The 19671-nt window shown below is 44.6% G+C and overlaps 1 protein-coding gene and 1 long non-coding RNA gene across 5 annotated transcripts; one reads left to right on the forward strand and one right to left on the reverse strand.

The window, feature by feature from the left end:
• Nucleotides 1–1721: 1721 nt before the first annotated feature.
• Nucleotides 1722–17265, reverse strand: gk (glycerol kinase). Of its 2 annotated transcripts, XM_053866115.1 has the most exons (21): nucleotides 17083–17265; nucleotides 16594–16667; nucleotides 16410–16516; nucleotides 15111–15188; nucleotides 14553–14632; nucleotides 14227–14364; nucleotides 13748–13857; nucleotides 10793–10859; nucleotides 10691–10708; nucleotides 9728–9763; nucleotides 9590–9657; nucleotides 8110–8152; nucleotides 7965–8045; nucleotides 7814–7892; nucleotides 7506–7602; nucleotides 7353–7437; nucleotides 7173–7293; nucleotides 3508–3651; nucleotides 3357–3443; nucleotides 2487–2573; nucleotides 1722–2403 (listed from the first exon to the last, which is right to left on the reverse strand). In XM_053866115.1, exons 1-21 carry the CDS (start codon nucleotides 17173–17175, stop codon nucleotides 2396–2398), a joined length of 1701 nt encoding a protein of 566 aa, XP_053722090.1. In that variant the 5' UTR covers nucleotides 17176–17265; the 3' UTR covers nucleotides 1722–2395. The 2 variants fall into 2 exon arrangements, with proteins under 2 accessions (XP_053722090.1, XP_053722101.1); XM_053866126.1 differs by lacking the exon at nucleotides 10691–10708.
• Nucleotides 17266–17525: 260 nt separating this feature from the next.
• On the forward strand, nucleotides 17526–19671 carry LOC128759517 (uncharacterized). 3 transcript variants are annotated; one of them, XR_008414591.1, is made up of 4 exons: nucleotides 17526–17687; nucleotides 17875–17998; nucleotides 18060–18924; nucleotides 19239–19671. It is a non-coding gene; the product is annotated as an uncharacterized LOC128759517 (long non-coding RNA). The 3 variants fall into 3 exon arrangements; XR_008414590.1 differs by having other exon boundaries at nucleotides 17875–18924; XR_008414593.1 differs by having other exon boundaries at nucleotides 17875–18924; nucleotides 19242–19671.

Here is a 19671-nt window from a genome sequence, read left to right on the forward strand (position 1 = left end):
AAGTTGTTTTTAAACCTGGTGTTAAACAACTTATTTTTAAACCTGATGCGCCTCTAACTTGATCACACACCTTCACAACCGAATGACGGCGTGTTCTTTGTCAGATCCACAACGCAAACAGAGCTACGTGACATCTCATTTCAAAATTTACACTTGTGGACTAGCAAAGTTTGCTTCACTGGTTAATAGTCAGTGACAAACTAAATGCAGAACCAAAAAATGCCCTCCAAAATGTGAAGAGAGAAAGAATCATTGTTGACACTTGCTAAACAAAACGATTGACCAAGCACAGGTGCGCTTTGGCTGAGGTTCCTTTGGTAGTGTGCCTCAAGATTTTTTTCATTGAGTAATCAAGTATGCCGTGGCTTAAAAAAAGGTTGAAATACACTGATCTAAGCAAACATGTTCAATGTGAATGATATTTCTGCGTGTAGATGTCAGTATTTGTTTTGCAAACTGGATTAGATAGCATGTTTCTTTATCTTCTGTGTCGTCACAGCTGCCCTGAACATTCATCTGCAAAGTTGGTTAGTTTGACTTTCAGAAATCTCAGGCAGGGCTGTCTACTCACACAGTTGGCGTGACACCCATGCAAATGAGGGAGGTCTCACACTCTCACAGGAAGGGCTTTACATGGGACCCCCGTACTCTTCCACAACCCCCTGCAAAACAGCTATTTCAAACGACAATGGCACACAGCGCAGCACAGTGTTGCCATTTGAGTTGCCTACCCTTGGAACTTAGTCATTATGTTCTGAAGTGATGTCATATGTCTAAAATCTGCTGTATATGTTGAATCATCAATTATTTTAATTGTTACTTTTTATTTTATTCGTTGTTGGTACAGTCGAACCAAATCGGACTGAGAACCTCGTCCATTCTGGAGACGCAGGCTGAGAGGGGACCAGTAGGTGAAGGACTAATAGCTTGCAGTTGTGTGTGCTTGTTGGTTGGAACAAAAACCCTCACCCACTGTGGCCCTTTCTGGAACAGTTTGGTGACCCCTGTTGTAGGGGGTTCCCATGGACAGATGAAGAGTTGGCTCCCTCCACTTTCAGGCTGGGGGTCGAGTTGTGCTGTTCGCCATATAACTCTCCTTAGTGTCCTCTTTTTTGACATGGTCAGATGGCGCTCTGGAAAATGCCCATCCATTGTGTGACTGGGAAGAATAGCGTCTATGATCTGAATACTCAAAGCTCACAATTAGAAAACCAGTGAACGCATCGGTGCATTGCTTTATGAGTTTTTTTTTATTTCCATATAATGTACAGGAGCACATATGTAGAAAACAACTTTGTCAAATAAATAACTTTTCATCATTTTCCATTTACAGGCCTGTAATAATGGAGCCAAATCCTGGCTGTTTATAAAACAGAAGGCATACGGTGAAAGCTAATGTGGCCAATAACCAACTGCACTTGCAGGGAAAACTGATATCAGAGGTGGGAGTGAAGTCTCCACTTCCAAATATGTGGAACAACCAGTCCATCTGAATGACTCGGATGACAGCGACACACCCAACTGTTTCCACCTGCAAGCAATGAACCATTAATTACAGTTTGAGTGACAGGTCAGTCAGGAAGCGTGGTTTGGGTTTCCCCCTGCAGTTTTAGGAGGTTGGTGTTTGGACTCAAGCCAAGTAAAGTCGTCTCCTACTGACTGTCTGACTGACTGACATAGTTAAGGAATTCCACTGGCAGACAGAAATGAGACGAGCAACAGACGATTCAAGAGCATTTTAATCCTGTGCCACCCAGAGGTCACGTTAACAGTGATCACATTACAGTAAACTCCTGAGTTAAAAACACCCAGCTTGCACTTGGCCTTCCCCAGCTCCTTAAACATAAATAACAGCAGCCTGTAACCACCATTCAATGTTGACCTGGACATCAGCTCAATCCACATATTAGTCAGCAACAGCCGTCCTCAAATCTTCCCTTTAAATTTGGCTTCACTTCATCAACACCAATAAAATATTCATTGAGTGCAGAACAATATTTTTACATATAACTGTTATAGATAGGAAGACTTGATGGGGTGATAGAAAAAAATAATCAGAAGAATGTTAAGTAAAAAGATCTTTAGTGCATTTTATGAACTAATTTCCGTTTACGAATTCAAGTGTGAAAACTCTTCGACCCTCAACATCCAGTTCACTCTTTCTGCTCTGGAGTCACATGACCATTTACAGTGTTGCAAAAACTTGCGCAACTGAATGTTACATAAACAATTATTCACAAAACATAACGAAAAAAAGCACATAACACAGGTGACAGATGATAAACCATCCCATGATTAGAATCCGCTCCACATGCCCCACAGAAGACTGGTGTTCCTCTGGAATGTTTGAGTCGGGTCCACTGAAGAAAACAGTGGCGTCTTCTTCAGGAGATTATTAAGGACCTTTGATTGGAATATGGGAAAGTTGAACTAGTGAACATGTGACATGAAAAACTCCAGTCATACTGGCGAAATAAAGAGACTACCTGCGATGTAGTTGGCTCCAATTAACATCAGCATGCTTCCCATGATGTAGAAACCAAAGGGGGCGCTGCTGAAGATGCTGGAGTCGCCTGCACACCACCAAAAACAACACAATTAAATAAAATTAAGATTTTTTAAAAATGACTGCGGCCCCATGCAGAGCGTAGCACGACTACAGAAAGAGCTTGATTAAGCCGCAGAGTCCGATTGTATCATGTTCTCCCGGTTTACATGCAGTGCAGTGACAAGGGCAGTTTTTCAGTCCAGTTTCTATGACCGTAGAGGAAGAGCAATGGAAGCTGTCATCATCGTGTTATCTACGTATCACATGAATGATAGATGTGCAGTATCTAAAGTGCAGAGCCGCACTCAACTGGCTTAGTAACCACGCTAAAGGTTACTAAAATGGCAGCAATGTCGTCTTAAACCAACACATCACGTCTTTTCATCAGAACTAATTAGAAACCTGAATGAAGGAAGTTGAAGAGACATTTACAGATCATCGCCGTAGCTGATATCAGGTTTGTCAAGTGTTCACCGCAGAAAATGACTATGACCGAGGACCACACATACCGAATCAGGTTACACGCACAACTCCTTCATTGTACAGAAGGTTAATTCTATAAGCTGAAGCTTGCGCAGCCGCACATCACCCAGTCCAGTCGTAGTCCAGCTACTGGGCTACATGCTAGCTTAGTCCAGCTATTACCTACATTATCCAGGTCGTGGAGTCAGAGTAAGAGAAATTCCAATGTCTCTCCAGTCGGACTAAGCCGTTTACATGAATTTTAAAAGTCTGAACTTAGCGGGACTAATGCAATAATTTGGTTTTCCGAGCCACCATGTGACTGTACTCAATGTTCGGAACTGACCATTTCCTTTGGATACTGGCTCTGTGGTCTCCCAGTTCATGGATCTCTGTACAGCCTTCTTCCACCGTGCGTAACGCAGCTGGCTCTCTGTGACACACAGATGCCCATTTTTCAGGATTTGCATGGAAAAACAACAAAAAAGCAGTGGCACCTTCTGGGTTAATCTGAGGCTCAAACTTCTCTGAGGTGACCTCGCTCAGGTCATCGTGGTCCAGACTCCACACGCTCACACCCTCTGCTGCTCCAGCAGCCATCGCTGCCCCAAGCGCTGTGGTCTCAGGCATGGAAGGCTTCACTGCACAGAGGAGCGCACGCTGACTACACTTTGATGTGAACAGCACCTGAGCCAGGCTAGCCTGGTCACAGTGATCCAAAAACATATTTGAATGTGAGGCTGTTATAGTAGTGAAGGGTTGATGACCAGATGGCTAGTCTGCTGTAAAATGTTTGGACCTGATCTACAGTACTAATTAATTGAAACCTCACATCATTTCTAAACCAAGAGCGCCATCTAGGGAAAATTAGGACATTGTTTCATCAACCCTGCACTGGTCTGTCCGGTCTACCGGTCTGTCGTAATTCACGGCAGCGCATCACACACTATTGGACATGGATGTATGTTGAATCATATTTGCTTGGCCACATAGGACAGGCAGTTTCCATGTCAAAATGAATAAGGGATTAACTTCACAGCAATACTGATGCTCACTCTGCTTCTTTTCAATCTCTAATGAATCTAAAACAAAACTGCACTGTGTGCAATGTATGGCAAACAATGTTAAATAATGCAAAAATAAATGCAAGTCATGTAAATAAATGTCTTAAGTACAATGAGGGGATTTGAATACATATTCATTCATACTGTACATCCTACAGAGTAATCTGAGGGACACAGCACAGACAAAACTGAACTGTCCGGGTGCTCAAAAGTAGACTTCATGGTGTAACAGGGTTATTTTATTATTTTTCCACAGATAAAGATTGTCAAAATTTGATTTCTTTTATTTGAAATGTCCCTGTCATTTTTGGAAACCTTAACTGTTCCAGACTATTGATTGTAGAGTAACAGCGCGCTGATATTGTGGTGACTATAAAAGTGAGTCGAGAAGATCCTCCGCTCTTCCATTTTGTTCGCAGATGATCTCGACTAAAGTGAGCACTATGGTCTTCCATGATTTGCATAATTTTCTGGTTGTTTACTGTAATTTTGTGGTGTGTGGACACGTATTGCCGTAATAGTCTATCGCAACTCTCTTTTTGTTTAGTATTTGGTAATTAGATTTGATTAGAAGTGTAATTAATGTAACGCCATAAATTAATGTATGTTTCATTGTGTAAGAGGACAGGACCGCATCACTGCTGTCGCTGCACCAACCTGTCTACCAATATCACGCTCCCCTTTTCCCTCACTCGAGAACAAGACCCCGAGATACTTAAAGTCCACCACTTGAGGCAAGAACTCTCCACCAACCCGGAGAGAGCAAACCACCTTATTCCGTTCAAGAACCATGGCCTCAGACTTGGAGGTGCTGATCCTCATCCCGGCCGCTTCACACTCGCCTGCAAACCGCCCCAGCTGAAGGTCCCGGTCCGATGAGGCCAGCAGAACAACATTGTCCGCAAATAGCAGAGATGAAATTCTGTGGTTCCCGAACCGGATCCCCTCCGACCCCTGGTTGCGCCTAGAAATTCGGTCCATAAACGTAATGAACAGAACCGGGGAAAAAGGGCAGCCCTGGTGGAGGCCAACATGTACCGGGAACAAGTCTGATTTACTGCCGGCGATGCGAACCATGCTCCTGCTCCGGTCATAAAGGGAGCGGACAGCCCCTAGCAGAGGGCCCGCACCCCATATTCCCGGAACACCCCCCACAGGACATCGCGAGGGGCACAGTCGAACGCCTTCTCCAAATCCACAAAGCACATGTGGACTGGTTGGGCGAACTCCCATGAACCCTCAAGCACCCGATGGAGGGTATAGAGCTGGTCCAGTGTTCCACGACTGGGCCGAAAACACACTGTTCCTCCTGGATCCGAGGTTTGACTATTGGCCGAAGTCTCCTCTCTAGTACCCTGGAATAGACCTTTCCCGGGAGGCTGAGGAGTGTGATCCCCCTGTAGTTGGAACACACCCTCTGGTGCTCCTTCTTAAACAGGGGGACCACCACCCTGGACTGCGAGTCCAGAGGCACTGTCCTCGACTGCCACGCAATGTTGCAGAGACGTGTCAGCCACGACAGCCCTACAACATCCAGGGATTTCAGATACTCAGGACGGATCTCATCCACCCCCGGGGCCCTACCACCGAGGAGCTTACGAACAACCTCGGTGACTTTGGGCCGGGTGATGAGAGAGTCGTCTGAGTCCTCAGCTCCCGCTTCCTCAATGGAAGACGTGATGGCGGGATTGAGGAGACCCTCGAAGTATTCTTTCCACCGCCAGACAACATCACCAGTCGAGGTTAGCAGTCTCCCCCCCCGCACTTTGGGCCCGGTCTGACTGGCTTCCTCCCCTGCCAGCGGATCACACTCACCGCTAGGCGGTGATTGGTTGACAGCTCTGCCCCTCTCTTCACCAGAGTGTCGGAGACACGTGGCCGAAGGTCAGATGACATGACCACAAAGTCAATCATAGACCTTCGGCCCGGTGTGTCCTGGTGCCATGTGCACTTATGGACACCCTTGTGCTCGAACATGGTGTTCTTTATGGACAAACTGTGGGTGGCACAGAAATCCAGTAGTTGAACACTGCTCAGGTTCAGATCGGGTAGGTCGTTCTTCCCAGTCACGCCCCTCCAAGTCTTGCTGTCATTGCCTACGTGGGCGTTGAAGTCTCCCAGTAGAACAATGGAGTCCCCGGTTGGGGCACTGTCGAGTACCCCTCCCAGTGACTCCAAGAAGGCCGGGTAGTCTGCACTGCCATTCGGCCCGTAAGCCACAACCGCTGTGAGACACCTGTCCCCAACTCGTAGGCCTAGGGACGCGACCCTCTCGTTCACCGGGGTAAACCCCAACACGAAGCTGCAGAGCTGCGGGGCTATGAGCAAGCCTACGCCAGCCCGCCGTCTCTCCCCACGGGCAACTCCAGAAAAGTAGAGAGTCTAGCCTCCCTCAAGGAGTCCCCATGGGCAGAGGCCCGACCACCAGGTGCTTGCATTCGAGCCCCAACCCCAGGTCTGGCTCCAGGGTGGCGCACCGGCTGCGCCATGCCGGGCTACGCCACAGTCCTTGTTGTTGTTATTTTTATTAGGGCTTCTGAACTGCTCTTAGTCTGACCCGTCACCTTGCATAACATTTAAATAATCAATATCTACATACACAAACCCACACACGTGAGCAGATAATTTTTTTTTTTAAACACAATACACTACTTTCATCATTCTTTTTGAACCCATTACTTCCAGTTACTAATAAAGTGTGTCTTTAAATAAGTGTTTGTTGCTTATTTTAAAATCCAATCCTACTGTAATCATAAGCCACCTCATCAAGGTCACTTTCACATGTTGGTAGTTATTGCCATTTTTTCATGCATCATTGTTTCATAGTGTACAAATAGAGCGGCGATTTTCTAAGCTGCTGAACAATCAGTGCTGACATTGCTGTTGAATTTGGAGTGTCCCTAAATGTGGCAGATAGGTCAAAGCTCCATGATGCTGAAAGGCAAAAAATTGTTGTTTTGCTGTATGAGGGACACAGGGTCTCAAGAGATTATAAGTACTTGGGTGTGTGAACAGTCATCCTCCAGCTGTAACAGTACACAGTGACAGAAACAGCAAGACCTGCATTTGTTCTAATCTGGTTACATGGAAGAACTCACCAACAGGGATGCAGAGAATGTCGGCCTGCAACTGCATCAACAACCTGTTCAACGTCATTCCTCCATCAACCTGCAGCTGGGTGAGTGGGATCCCACTGTCTTGATTCATGGCATCCAAGATCTGCAATGAAAAAGGCTCATTCGCACTGTACCGAGTCAGCAGAATCTTAGATAGCTCACCTCTCGTGTCTGGAAACAAACAGCCTCAAGAGCGGCAAATGCTACGTGACTTCTGTTGGTAAACTGAGTTAATCCACAAATGATCCTGGAGAAAAGAGACGGTAGGTAAACAGTGAGAGAGAGTTTAGTGTGTCGCACAGGTCGAGGTCTCACCCTCTGGCACTGGGCTCCCAGTACGGAGCATAAAGACCGGAAAACGCAGGAACAAAGTAGCAGCCATAGGACGTGCCAACAGAAGCAGCCAACTTCTCTGAAAAAAAACAATCAAGTGAAGACCATATGACATTAAAAATGGCGTGTCATTCATCAAATCACTTCTTCTTAAGCTGTGATCATAAGCTGTAAATATTGAAGTCAAGTTTTGGTTTGAAGGACTGTTCAACTCAAATAGCCATTAAAACTCTTGGACTCTTGTGATGATTAATACAAAGATCAGAAAGTATAAGGACATGGAGACAAACCCAGCTCTTCAGATGATGTGATGATCCCCAGGTTGTCCTGCAACCATCGCACCACCGCCCCTGCTATGGCTACAGAACCCTAAAAAGAGAAACTTGTTCTTCAATTGATGACAATCATTTAAGTCGACAACCTCAAGCATTTTTATCAAACCTCCAACGCATAGAAGGCAGGTTTGTCACGACCAAGCTTGTAAGCCACAGTGGTTAGAAGTCCATGGTCCGACATCACAGGCTGCAACAGATGAAGGGGATAGTTCAGTGTCAGAGAGGTCATGTGAGAGGGTCAGCCAACACACCTTTGAGCCAGTGTTTCTTAGCAGGAAGCAGCCAGTTCCATATCTGAAACACACCAAAGCGGCATTCAAACATGGGGAATGGCAAAAAGTCTCAAAATAATTTGACCTTATGAAACCCACCGCTCACTGGTTCTTGACTTGTGATCACTAAAGATGCATGTAATATTGACTTCATATACAACAGACTGACAAACTCATGCAGTTAAACCCAAATTGTAGCATGTCACTGGTGCACCACACACGAGATAGACAATGACGTTCTTCGAGGAGGCGACTTTACCTTGGGTCCCAAGTGTTTAATCAACATTCTTTTCACATTTACAGACTTGGTCACACTTAAGAATAGAGAACATTTATTACCCTAAATAAACAACTTAATCATATGTGCATTCAGCATTAGCGTGAACAAACAAGTGTTAATTTCGTCAGACGAGAAGAGAGAAATATGTTCCTCAAAGACTCTTTTTCCCATGGCGAAGATGAGACGATGACGAGACAGCACCAATGTTATAATAACACTGACGAACACCGCTGTGCCTTAAAGTTGACAAATAAAAACAACACTAAAACATCTAGCAAGAAATTACAAAAAAAACGAAAACGTCCTTTTCTCCATTTTCCGCACGAGAACAAGCGCAACATGTTTATGACAGCAGACGTATGTTCCAGTTACGCGTCCTCTGGCTGTACCCCTGTGGCTTCAAACTGAAGTCCTTGCAGGAGAATTACCGCAAACACTGGAGACAGGAGGTCTGCCATTTCAGGTTTCAGCGACAAAGAAAAACAATCATGGTGCAGCGCCATGACTTAAATGAGAATTGCCATGCCTTCGGAATAAAGACACTTTATTAAACATGTAATCTCTCGTGATGAAACACATTAAAAAGAAGCATAAACGTTGAAAAAAGCTGAAAACACATAACGCATCATGGGGTGGACATGAAGATGGTGGTTTATAGCGTGTTTTCCATAGAAAACTTATGCTTAATGCGTGCAAAATGAAAAGAAAGACTTTAATGTTTTGACTAAATGTGACTTTTGCTTGACTAAAACTTGTTTAAATTGTTGAGACTTTTAATCGAATAAAAAATGATATGTGAATGACTAAATGTGACTAAGATGAAGAATGAACTTTGGCACGAGATTAAGACTAAATTTCAAAATTTTCGACAAAATTAACGCTACAACAAACAAGTAATTCATTTATTAACAGTGCATATGTGTTACCCAATCTAAAGTTTTACCAGAGACATTGTCCTTGCCTCATTGTATTGTATGCTGCTGCTGCTGCTACCTTGTAAAAGCGGATCAATCAAACTGTCATTTTAACACGACCAGAGGGGCATTGACATTTGCACTGACAGTTGCATTGTCTTTTGAGGGAAAACCAAAATGTTTTTTTCCCGAACAACAACACAAGACAATCAGTTTTGTTTCCCTTCCTCACACGTTCACGCACAGAGCAATGTGCTCCACTTACGTATTTTTGGCCAGACCGTCCTGGAAGCACATCTGACCCACCAAAGCAGCAGACTGATCCCCAAGACACTGGAAGCCAAACACACCCATCAGATCCTTTCATGAGAGGAATAATGAGCATGACAGTAAAGACACTCACCCCTGAAATAGGGATTCCTGACAAAGCTCCTGATTTCTGTCAACAACAAAAGGTTTATGAGCAAGCTTTCATTCTCACATTATCAGAAAAGTAACATGTCAGTTATTAATGAAATGTTTTAGTGTAAATGTATCGAATGTGAGGCCAAATAACATTACAGTCTACGGCAAAGTGGATCCCAAACACAAGAAAAACACAGGATGAATGTCTTCACTCCCAATGTAGGCAAATAAGATTGAAAATCTTCTCTGAAAGAATTTTAGGTCGAGAGTGAAGAGATTTGGTCAAAAGACGAAACAAGCAGCACAGACAAGACAGCAGCCATGGGGCACAGCATCCATCAGTACATTTCCATAGCACAAGAGGTACCTGTGCACTACTGATGATGTTATTACCAAATAAACACATCAATGTAAGCGGAAATACAAAGGAAAAAACACTGCATGAACATTGCAGTGCTTCTTCTGTCTGTGTGGCGATTACATATTGATGTAACCAAAGGACCATTAAACATAAAGGGTTTTTTTTAACACAACACTTAGCTACTGCCACACAATAATTTCCCATCTTTAGAAAAATAAATCTGTCTATTGAAACCCCGTGGAGACACCAGAGTGCTGCATGTGAAGTTTGAAACTAATCTCTTTGCTTTGGCCTCTGTGATACTGCTTTATAGGAGGGGTCTTCAAGTAATTATGTGCCTCCTGATATAAGTAGTACCAGACTGACAACAGTCTTCATACACCTGATGGTTCAAAATGTGAGCTTAATTGCTTGGAACAAAAAACAGACACTGGAAGACCCCTGCTGTCTAGGGTCTGTGACAGTGGGTTGACATCACTCTCCAACACGTATGAGGGGGTGGGGTGTTGGAAATGTACTGTGGGGACAGAGCCACAGACAATAAAGCAAAAGAAGGTTTGTAATTTGGCTCAATGAGGAATTGCATCAAGTTGTGCTTACCTGACTAAAATTTATTTTCTATCATTGAGAGAAAAGAGACAATGGCACACAGAAAAATGAGAAGAATTTTGCAGTCAAACATCATGCACCACAGATATTCACCATGAGGCCGTAGATTTCTGAGGAACTCCTAACTCTGGGCAAAATCTCCATGGGTATTCCGAAGTATCTATGCAAACAAAAAGATAAGGATTAGGACGCACCGCCCACTTTGCTTGTAAGCATATTTGCTCACGTGACGCGCCGTCCACTTTGCTCATTACCATATTCGGTGCATCACGCACCATCCACTTTGCATTTTGACACCCACTTTGCTCATTACCATATTTGGTGGCATGACAGGCCGCCAACTTGGCTCATTACCATATTTGGTCACGTTACGCGACGCCCACTTTTGCTCATTACCATATTCGGTCGGGTGACGCGACGTCCACGTTTGCTCATTACCATATTCAGTCGCGTGACGCGACACCTACTTTTGCACATTACCATATTGGGTGGCGTGACACGCCGCCCACTTTTGCTCATTACCATATTCAGTCACAAGACACGCCGCCCACTTTTGATCATTACCAAATTCTGTCAGATGAGGCACCGCCCACTTTTGCTCATTACCATATTGGGTGGTGTGACGTGCCGCCCACTTTTGCTCATTACCATATTCAGTCACATGACACGCCACCCACTTTTGCTCATTACCATATTCGGTCGTGTAATGCGACGGCCAATTTTGCTCATTACCATATTCGGTCACGTGAGGCAACGCCCACTTTTGCTCATTACCATATTCGGTCACGTGACACGCCGCCCACTTTTGCTCATTACCATATTCGGTCGCGTAACGCACCGCCCACTTTGACACCCACTTTTGCTCATTACCATATTCGGTCGCGTGACACAAAGCCCCCTTTTGCTCATTACCATATTCTGTCCCATTACGCGCCGCCCACTTTTGCTCATTACCATATTCAGTCGCATAACGCACCGCCCACTGTGACGCCCACTTCTGCTCATTACCATATTAGGTCGTGTGACACGACGCCCACTTTTGCTCATTACCATATTCTGTCGCGTAACGCACCGCCCACTTTGACACCCACTTTTGCTCATTACCATATTCGGTTGCGTGACGCGATGCCCACTTCGACGCCCACTTTTGCTCATTACCATATTTGGTCGCGTGACGCGGCGCCCACTTTGACGCCCACTTTTGCTCATTGCCATATTCAGTCGCATAACGCACCGCCCACTGTGACGCCCACTTCTGCTCATTACCATATTAGGTCGTGTGACACGACGCCCACTTTTGCTCATTACCAAATTCGGTCGCGTAACGCACCGCCCACTTTGACACCCACTTTTGCTCATTACCATATTCGGTTGCGTGACGCGACGCCCACTTTTGCTCATTACCATATTTGGTCGCGTGACGCGGCGCCCACTTTGACGCCCACTTTTGCTCATTGCCATATTCAGTCGCGTAACGCGCCGCCCACTTTGTTCATTACCATAATCGGTCCCATGACGCGCCGCCCACTTTTGCTCATTACCATATTCGGTTGCGTGACGCGACGCCCACTTTGACGCCCACTTTTGCTCATTTCCACATTCGGTCGCATGGCGCGACGCCCACTTTTGCTCATTGCCATATTCGGCCGCGTAACGCGCCGCCCACTTTGATCATTACCATAATCGGTCCCATGACGCGCCGCCCACTTTTGCTCATTACCATATTCGGATGCGTAACGCACTGCCCACTTTGACACCCACTTTTGCTCATCACCATATTTGGTCGCATGACGCGACGCCCACTTTTGCTCATTACCATATTCGGTCGCGTGACGCAACGCCCACTTTTGCTCATTACCATATTCTGTCCCATGACGCGCCGCCCACTTTTGCTCATTACCTTATTCGGTCACGTGACGCTCCGCCCACTTTGACGCCCACTTTTGCTCATTACCATATTCGGTTGCGTGACGCGACGCCCACTTCGTCGCCCACTTTTGCTCATTACCATATTCGGTTGCGTGACGCAACGCCCACTTTTGCTCATTACCATATTCTGTCCCATGACGCGCCGCCCACTTTTGCTCATTACCTTATTCGGTCACGTGACGCTCCGCCCACTTTGACGCCCACTTTTGCTCATTACCATACTCGGTTGCGTGACGCGACGCCCACTTCGCCGCCCACTTCGCCGCCCACTTTTGCTCATTACCATATTCGGTTGCGTGACGCAACGCCCACTTTTGCTCATTACCTTATTCGGTCACGTGACGCTCCGCCCACTTTGACGCCCACTTTTGCTCATTAACTTATTCGGTCACGTGACGCTCCGCCCACTTTGACGCCCACTTTTGCTCATTACCATATTCGGTTGCATGACGCGACGCCCACTTCGCCGCCCACTTTTGCTCATTACCATATTCGGTTGCGTGACGCGACGCCCACTTTTGCTCATTACCTTATTCGGTCACGTGACGCGACGCCCACTTCAACGCCCACTTTTGCTCATTACCATATTTGGTCGCGTGACGCGGCGCCCACTTTTGCTCATTGCCATATTCGGCCCCGTAACGCGCCGCCCACTTTGCTCATTACCATAATCGGTTGCGTGACGCGGCGCCCACTTTGACGCCCATTTTTGCTCATTACCATATTCGGTCGCAAGACGGGCCGCCCACTTTTGCTCATTACCATATTCGGTTGCGTGACGCGCAGCCCACTTTGACGCCCACTTTTGCTCATAACCATATTTGGTTGTGTGACGCGCAGCCCACTTTGACATCCACTTTGCTGGTTACCGTATTCGGTCGCGTGACGCGCCGCTCCCTTTGACGTCCACTTTGATGGTTACCGTGTTCAGTCGTGTGACACGCTGCCCACTTTGACGGCCACTTTGCCCATTATCATATTCAGTCGTGTGACGCACCACCCACTTTTGCTCATTACCATATTTGGTCTCGTGACGCGTCACCCACTGAATACCATGTTCTGTTCTGAGAGAAAGAGACAGAGAGAGAGACAGAGAGTGAGTGCAGCAGAGACTCTTACTTGCAAAGTTCAGGGTCCCAGTCCAAGGTGTGGATGTTAAAGAGCATGGTTCTGCTGGCGTTGGTCACATCGGTGCAGTGAACACCTCCAGACTTCCCTCCAGTTAAGCACTGAAAGAAAGCAGAACGGATGATACAGGTCAACACATGAAGAGACAATAATTCCTTTAAAGCAGTTCACTATAAAAATATGGCTCAATAACCTCTCTAGATTTTGGACACCGCAATAGTGCGAAGAAAACCCTTAGAGGTCTTGAACTAATGGGTCAGAAAAGGCCACTGAAATGACTTCCTAACAAATTATCCCACCATGTTCTTACTGTAAATTGTCAGCACACTGACTCTCCATCCGAGAAATTAAATTGAATCACAATCAGCCAAGCAAGTCCCGAGGCATCACTGAAGTCCGGTATCATCAATAAACAAATTAACTCTTTTAACATAGATTTGGACGACCCGGTATACCGTTGCTCCACCTACCCAAATGAGCCAGGAGTCCACAGTGCCAAACATGGCCCGGTGAGAGACAACTGCCTGATGGACATCATCTACATTGTCCATTAGCCAGCGGAGCTTCACAGCACTGAAGTAGGTGCTGATCGGGAGACCTGTTTTATGCTGAAAAAAGGACAACACGGGTTAGCATGCACAGTAGAAAGACGATTCTCTGAGCCCTCATTTGCAGGACAACATGAGATGATGAGCCAAGACAGAGGTCAGGCCAGGAAACACATCTCAGTATACATCTTTATTTGGGACAAAAATAGAATGTTGCTTGAACCTTGGTAGGGTTACAGGCTTCTTACTTTGAGGTGGTTCTTGTTCCTCCCTGGAGTTTTATTGATGAGACTTTCCACAGTAGATTGTGTCCGCAGATCCAGCCAGACTTGATCACAAAAAACATCACTATGATTATTCATCAGCAATTTTACCACCTGCTGAAGGTTGTGTTTTAGATGATAGGAAGCATCTTGATTCAGACATCTGTAGTTGCCGCTTCTGTATGGAGGGTTAACTTAGCACCTCAGTGTCAAACAGTGAACAGTCCATACCAAAATGGCATGTTTACAAGACCAACATTCCCCTCTATAGTGTGTTGCAGGATACCCCAAGACCTGCCACATAAATACATGATAAGCCTCACAGTTTAACCAGCTCAAAATATTTATTTTCTAATTAGATTTCAATTTTCGACAAAAAATTTAATGGTTCTCCAGCATTGCCTCTTCTGGGATAAGAACAATATATACCGCATGAATGTACAAGACAACATTTGACATTTTTATCATGCTGCTCAACATTCCAGTCTGATTTGGCATTGTATTTTCCTCAGAAAACAAAAAAATAAGTGTTGCAAACTTTACCTATGGCATTGTAGAGGGGCTCCCCAGTCTCTTTGTCCCACACCAATGTTGTCTCTCTTTGGTTGGTCACGCCAATAGCTAGATAAGAATTGGATATTTTTTAATCCAACTTTGTGCCAACACCACATTTTCAAACATGAAAAAAAGCACTCCCGGGAGACAAAGACATACCTTAATTTGCATGCATTTGCACTACATGGTAGTGGGATTCATACATGAAACAATGTTTTTGCTATCAGACAACAAAATAAGGTGTCATTAACTTGAGATGCCAACGCTTAAAAAAGTCAGAGAACACAAATGGAATGAACGATAAACAAACATACAATAACTTACATGAAACAACAACTTTACATAATCATATAGTCCTGTTTTGAAAGATGTTACTATTACTATTATTATTCGTGGTAGTAGTAATAGTAGTAGTTGTAGTACACTCAAGTTTCAAGTAATATATGTAATAGTATTTATAAAGTCTCTTTCACATTTAAGAGAATAAAATGAGTGTACTCTGTGAACTTCTGACAAGTGCTACAATGCGTAAATAATGCTTATTTTTATGACCAAATGAAACAATTAAGAACCAAAAATACCAATATAAATGCAATGAAATACCCACTAAATACTGCAGTTTTTAACACAACACAAGTATATTCATGAAGACATAAACTTAACAATACCGTTTTTTGACTGTTCACTTTCTTCAACAGTACAGCAGAACAAATCCGGTCAAGATATCGTTTAATAGAGGGACACTTGATCATATCACCCCCTTAGTTGTTAAAGTGGTTTTTCTCCTCAAGGGGAAGTTTGAGAGCACTTTCATGTCTCTCACTACTACAATCAACTTCTTCTTTTCCTCAAAGTTTGGGACAGTCTTACACACGATTTATTTATTTATTGACCGTTTCTGCTGTGAACTCATCACATGCGCTTGATAACAAAACAAATACAAGAAAAAGTATAATTATAATATTTCTAATATTGTCATCAATGACCCTTTCTCAATTTTACTCAACAAAATAGGTACAAAAAATGCTGCGTTAACATTTCATTTACATTTTTTCCAGGTAGGACACAGTTATGAGGAGTACTTGCTGACAAGATGGCTGCCTAAACAAACTAGTGCTGCAGGAAGTGATGGAGTTTATGTGCACGTCTAATTTCCGACATCGACTATAGCACCAAAAAGGCAGGAAGGCCTCAGGTCAGTATCCCTTCAAACATCATCAAAACATGAATTTTTCACAATTATGATTTGTGTCGCGAACAATGTGTTTGAGCTCACGTGTCACAGACCTTTAATGTTGGAGATGTCGATATTGAGCTGGGTGAGTTTCTCACATGTCCTCTCCATACACTCGTACACTGATTGCAATATTTCCTTGGGGTCCTCTTCTACCCATCTGGGGAGAGAGATGACAAAGATTGCAAGAGCACTTATGTCATGTAGTATGTGCAATTGAGTGGCTCCTATACTTACCCCTCTTTAGGGAAACTCTGCTTTATTTCCACTTGATGGTGACTGAGCAGCTCTGCTGTCTTAGAGTTAAACACCTTCATAAAACACATATTGATTCTTAAGGCATCTTGAGCTTCTCTGCAGCATGAAGGTGACAAACAGGTAACTAGAAATACCCTCATATTCGTAAAACATGGTACAGATCAAGAGAAAATATTTTTGAAAAGCATGTAGAATACACTTGCATGTAAGCATGATACGTGTCTGGATACTAGAACATGGGATTAACGCACTTGGACGACCGCGAGGTCATTCGTTGTGCTCTCACGCGTATATTCGGGTTAGATTTAACACAGCGACAGCGACGTTCCGTATTGTATGTCTCTCGGTGTTTTTTGTTTTGTTTGTTGACAAAGAATAAGTGACGCAACAAATCAGCGGTATGTTGCGAAGAGACCATAAAACCAAGGACATATTACACAGCTCGAAAGACATGCGTGCAGTCGTTACCAGAAACCTTGTTGAGCTGGTCCCCTGGTCGATCGCTGCCACTAGCGAGCCCATTCTAATCCGGCTGGAGGACGCGGCCATATCGCCGTGCATGTGCAGCCACGCCGTAGACACGCACAACGAATAACCAGCCGGTGAAGTCGCTCAGCTGTCGGAAGTATTGTCACTGCCTGACTGGTCCGCCGGAAATTTCTGTGCTGAATCCGGAAGTTGGCAACGCGCACGCGCGAGCTCTACCGACTGAAGTTTACGAGTGAATTTATTTTATTATTTATTATTAAACGTCTACATTTAACCTTGCAATCTCCAAACGGTGCGTTTTCCTCTGGTATTCTAGTTTTAAAAAGGAGCAGGTGCTCTTCTGCCCCTTTTTAACACTTTCACTGAACAATGTTTATGCAGTGACAGATTCGACTGTGTCATTGGTTGCTGCCACAGCCAGGCGGACGCAGGTCAAATCGGCGAGAGCTTGCAACAGCTCGCGAGACCAGTCGGGGAGGAGGGGCGGCAAATCTCAGTTTGTTGTAGTCACGTTGTAGTTTGTACGAAGAACGCGATGGAGAAAATCGTTTGTGCCGATTTATCGTCGTACGCTCACGGAGGCGGTAAGTAGTTTTGTAGAAAAGGCAAGATGCGAAACATTGAAAGCGCCCGATATAACCAGCCACAAGCCAAATGACCCAAACATTTTGAAATGCACAATAAATATACGAGCGTCTTATATATTTCTTAACATTCATTCTGAAGATAACACTGTTTATTTATCGACATGAAACAATCCGTGGGTTGCAGGTTGACTCACCGTAACTTCCCCTGGTCAGTTGCAAAACTCATTTCTTTTGTGGAGGACGTTGTCTCCTTACACAGTCCGTCAGACTTCAAGAGCCATGTCAGACCAACAAGAGGACAGGTGGAGGTTGGTGACAGAAATTTTCTTTATTACTTTCGTGCCAGTCATTTCCTCTTTGGTTTCTTAGGACCTATTGGAACTACCGGTCCCTGAGAAACGGTTGGCCACTAGGTCAGCCAGTCTGTTGGCTTGCTTGTGGATCCTACCCAAGCAGGAGTCCTACAGAGGTGTGGCAGATCGGTTTGACATGTCCGGAGGGGATGCCCCGTGTGCATCAGTGCAAGGCTTTGAGAAGGCAGGATTTGCCAGGTGTCACACTCCCATGTTGAAGCCAAAGTGTGAGAACCTGTTGCCTATTGTAACAGGAAGCGGTTTTACTCAGTCATACTGACTGCTTTCCAAACAAGTCATCCATTTGCTAGGGAATAGATCTATACTTTAGTAAATGTTACACAGTACTCTTTTATTGCGAACCATGCAAACCGATGACATCACTACACATACTTGTGTAAAACGGACATTTGCCCTGCTAAATGTCCAATGTGGATAATTCTTTCCTCTCCTGTCGTTTGGGCCCTATCCTCAGGTTTCCCAGCTTTTTTGGATTTTTTTCATTTCTGATGGTGTAGCCTTCTGTTGCTGTCCATTTCTTTATAGAACGCCACACCGTTTTTGTGGTAGAGACCAAGGTGGGCTACGTGTGAGGACCAGCAGCAGAAGGCTGGCTTCATGTGTGGACTCTGTAACATTAATATTGTTCAGAATTACAGTGTGTCATCCCCTATAACTCTGATTCAAACAGTAACTCTAACCTTTCTGTTTTGATGAAGTGGAAGTGGAGGGGACCTGAGTGAGGTCAAGAGGACCTTCATGAACTGAGGTCTCTTCAGGTGACTGAGGAGTCAGCTCCGTATCACTGGGACCTGGGACCGGCACTATGGAGAATGTGTCATCCAAAGCACGCTATATGCTGATATTGTCCACAATTGAAGGTACTTTACCTAAATGGTGACCTGCAGCTCTGATTTTTGCCAAAACTCTCGAAGCCAAACACATGAAGATGAACGTGTACAGTTCTATGACTGTTCTCCATCTTTACTCTGTGAAAGATTCTAAATCATTGTAACGACTCTATTCAGTTCTCTTTAATGCATGTCGACTATTTTATCACCAATTGTGATTCACAACATCTTTTGCACATCTAGATTTATCTGTTGCATATTTATGCACTTCTACTCGGTTAATGTGCAACATCCTATTCCATAGCCAACGGCCATGTTTTACTCTCCCGTTTTCATTCTTTCAGCAGTCTCCCTGCTGACCTGCATTTGGACACTGCACCATCGGAATCGCTTAAGAAAATTGTGACCTTCTCCATCATGTGATACTCTGCAATTATCCAATCAAAGAATGGCTTCAGCCAGCAGCGCTACTTGAGATGTCACACTTCTATATATGTTTATATGTTTTATATGTATTTATATGTTTCTAAGCAAATGGTGGTGGTCAAAGTAAATGCCCGAATCTTGCATGCTTCTCCTTGGCCTTGACTGTAACCATGAATTATGTATTGTAACAATGATAACAATACATTGGATTATAAAGACAGTGGATGGTATTTTGTGATGTTTTCTGTCTACATTTTGAAGTGCTCCAGTGTGATTTTGCACTTTGTATCTGCATGTATGTGCATTTGTGGATGTAGGACGAGTAGCTCACACACATACCACTTAGATACA

Source organism: Synchiropus splendidus, chromosome 1 (assembly GCF_027744825.2).
Source record: "Synchiropus splendidus isolate RoL2022-P1 chromosome 1, RoL_Sspl_1.0, whole genome shotgun sequence".
NCBI lineage: Eukaryota > Metazoa > Chordata > Actinopteri > Syngnathiformes > Callionymidae > Synchiropus > Synchiropus splendidus.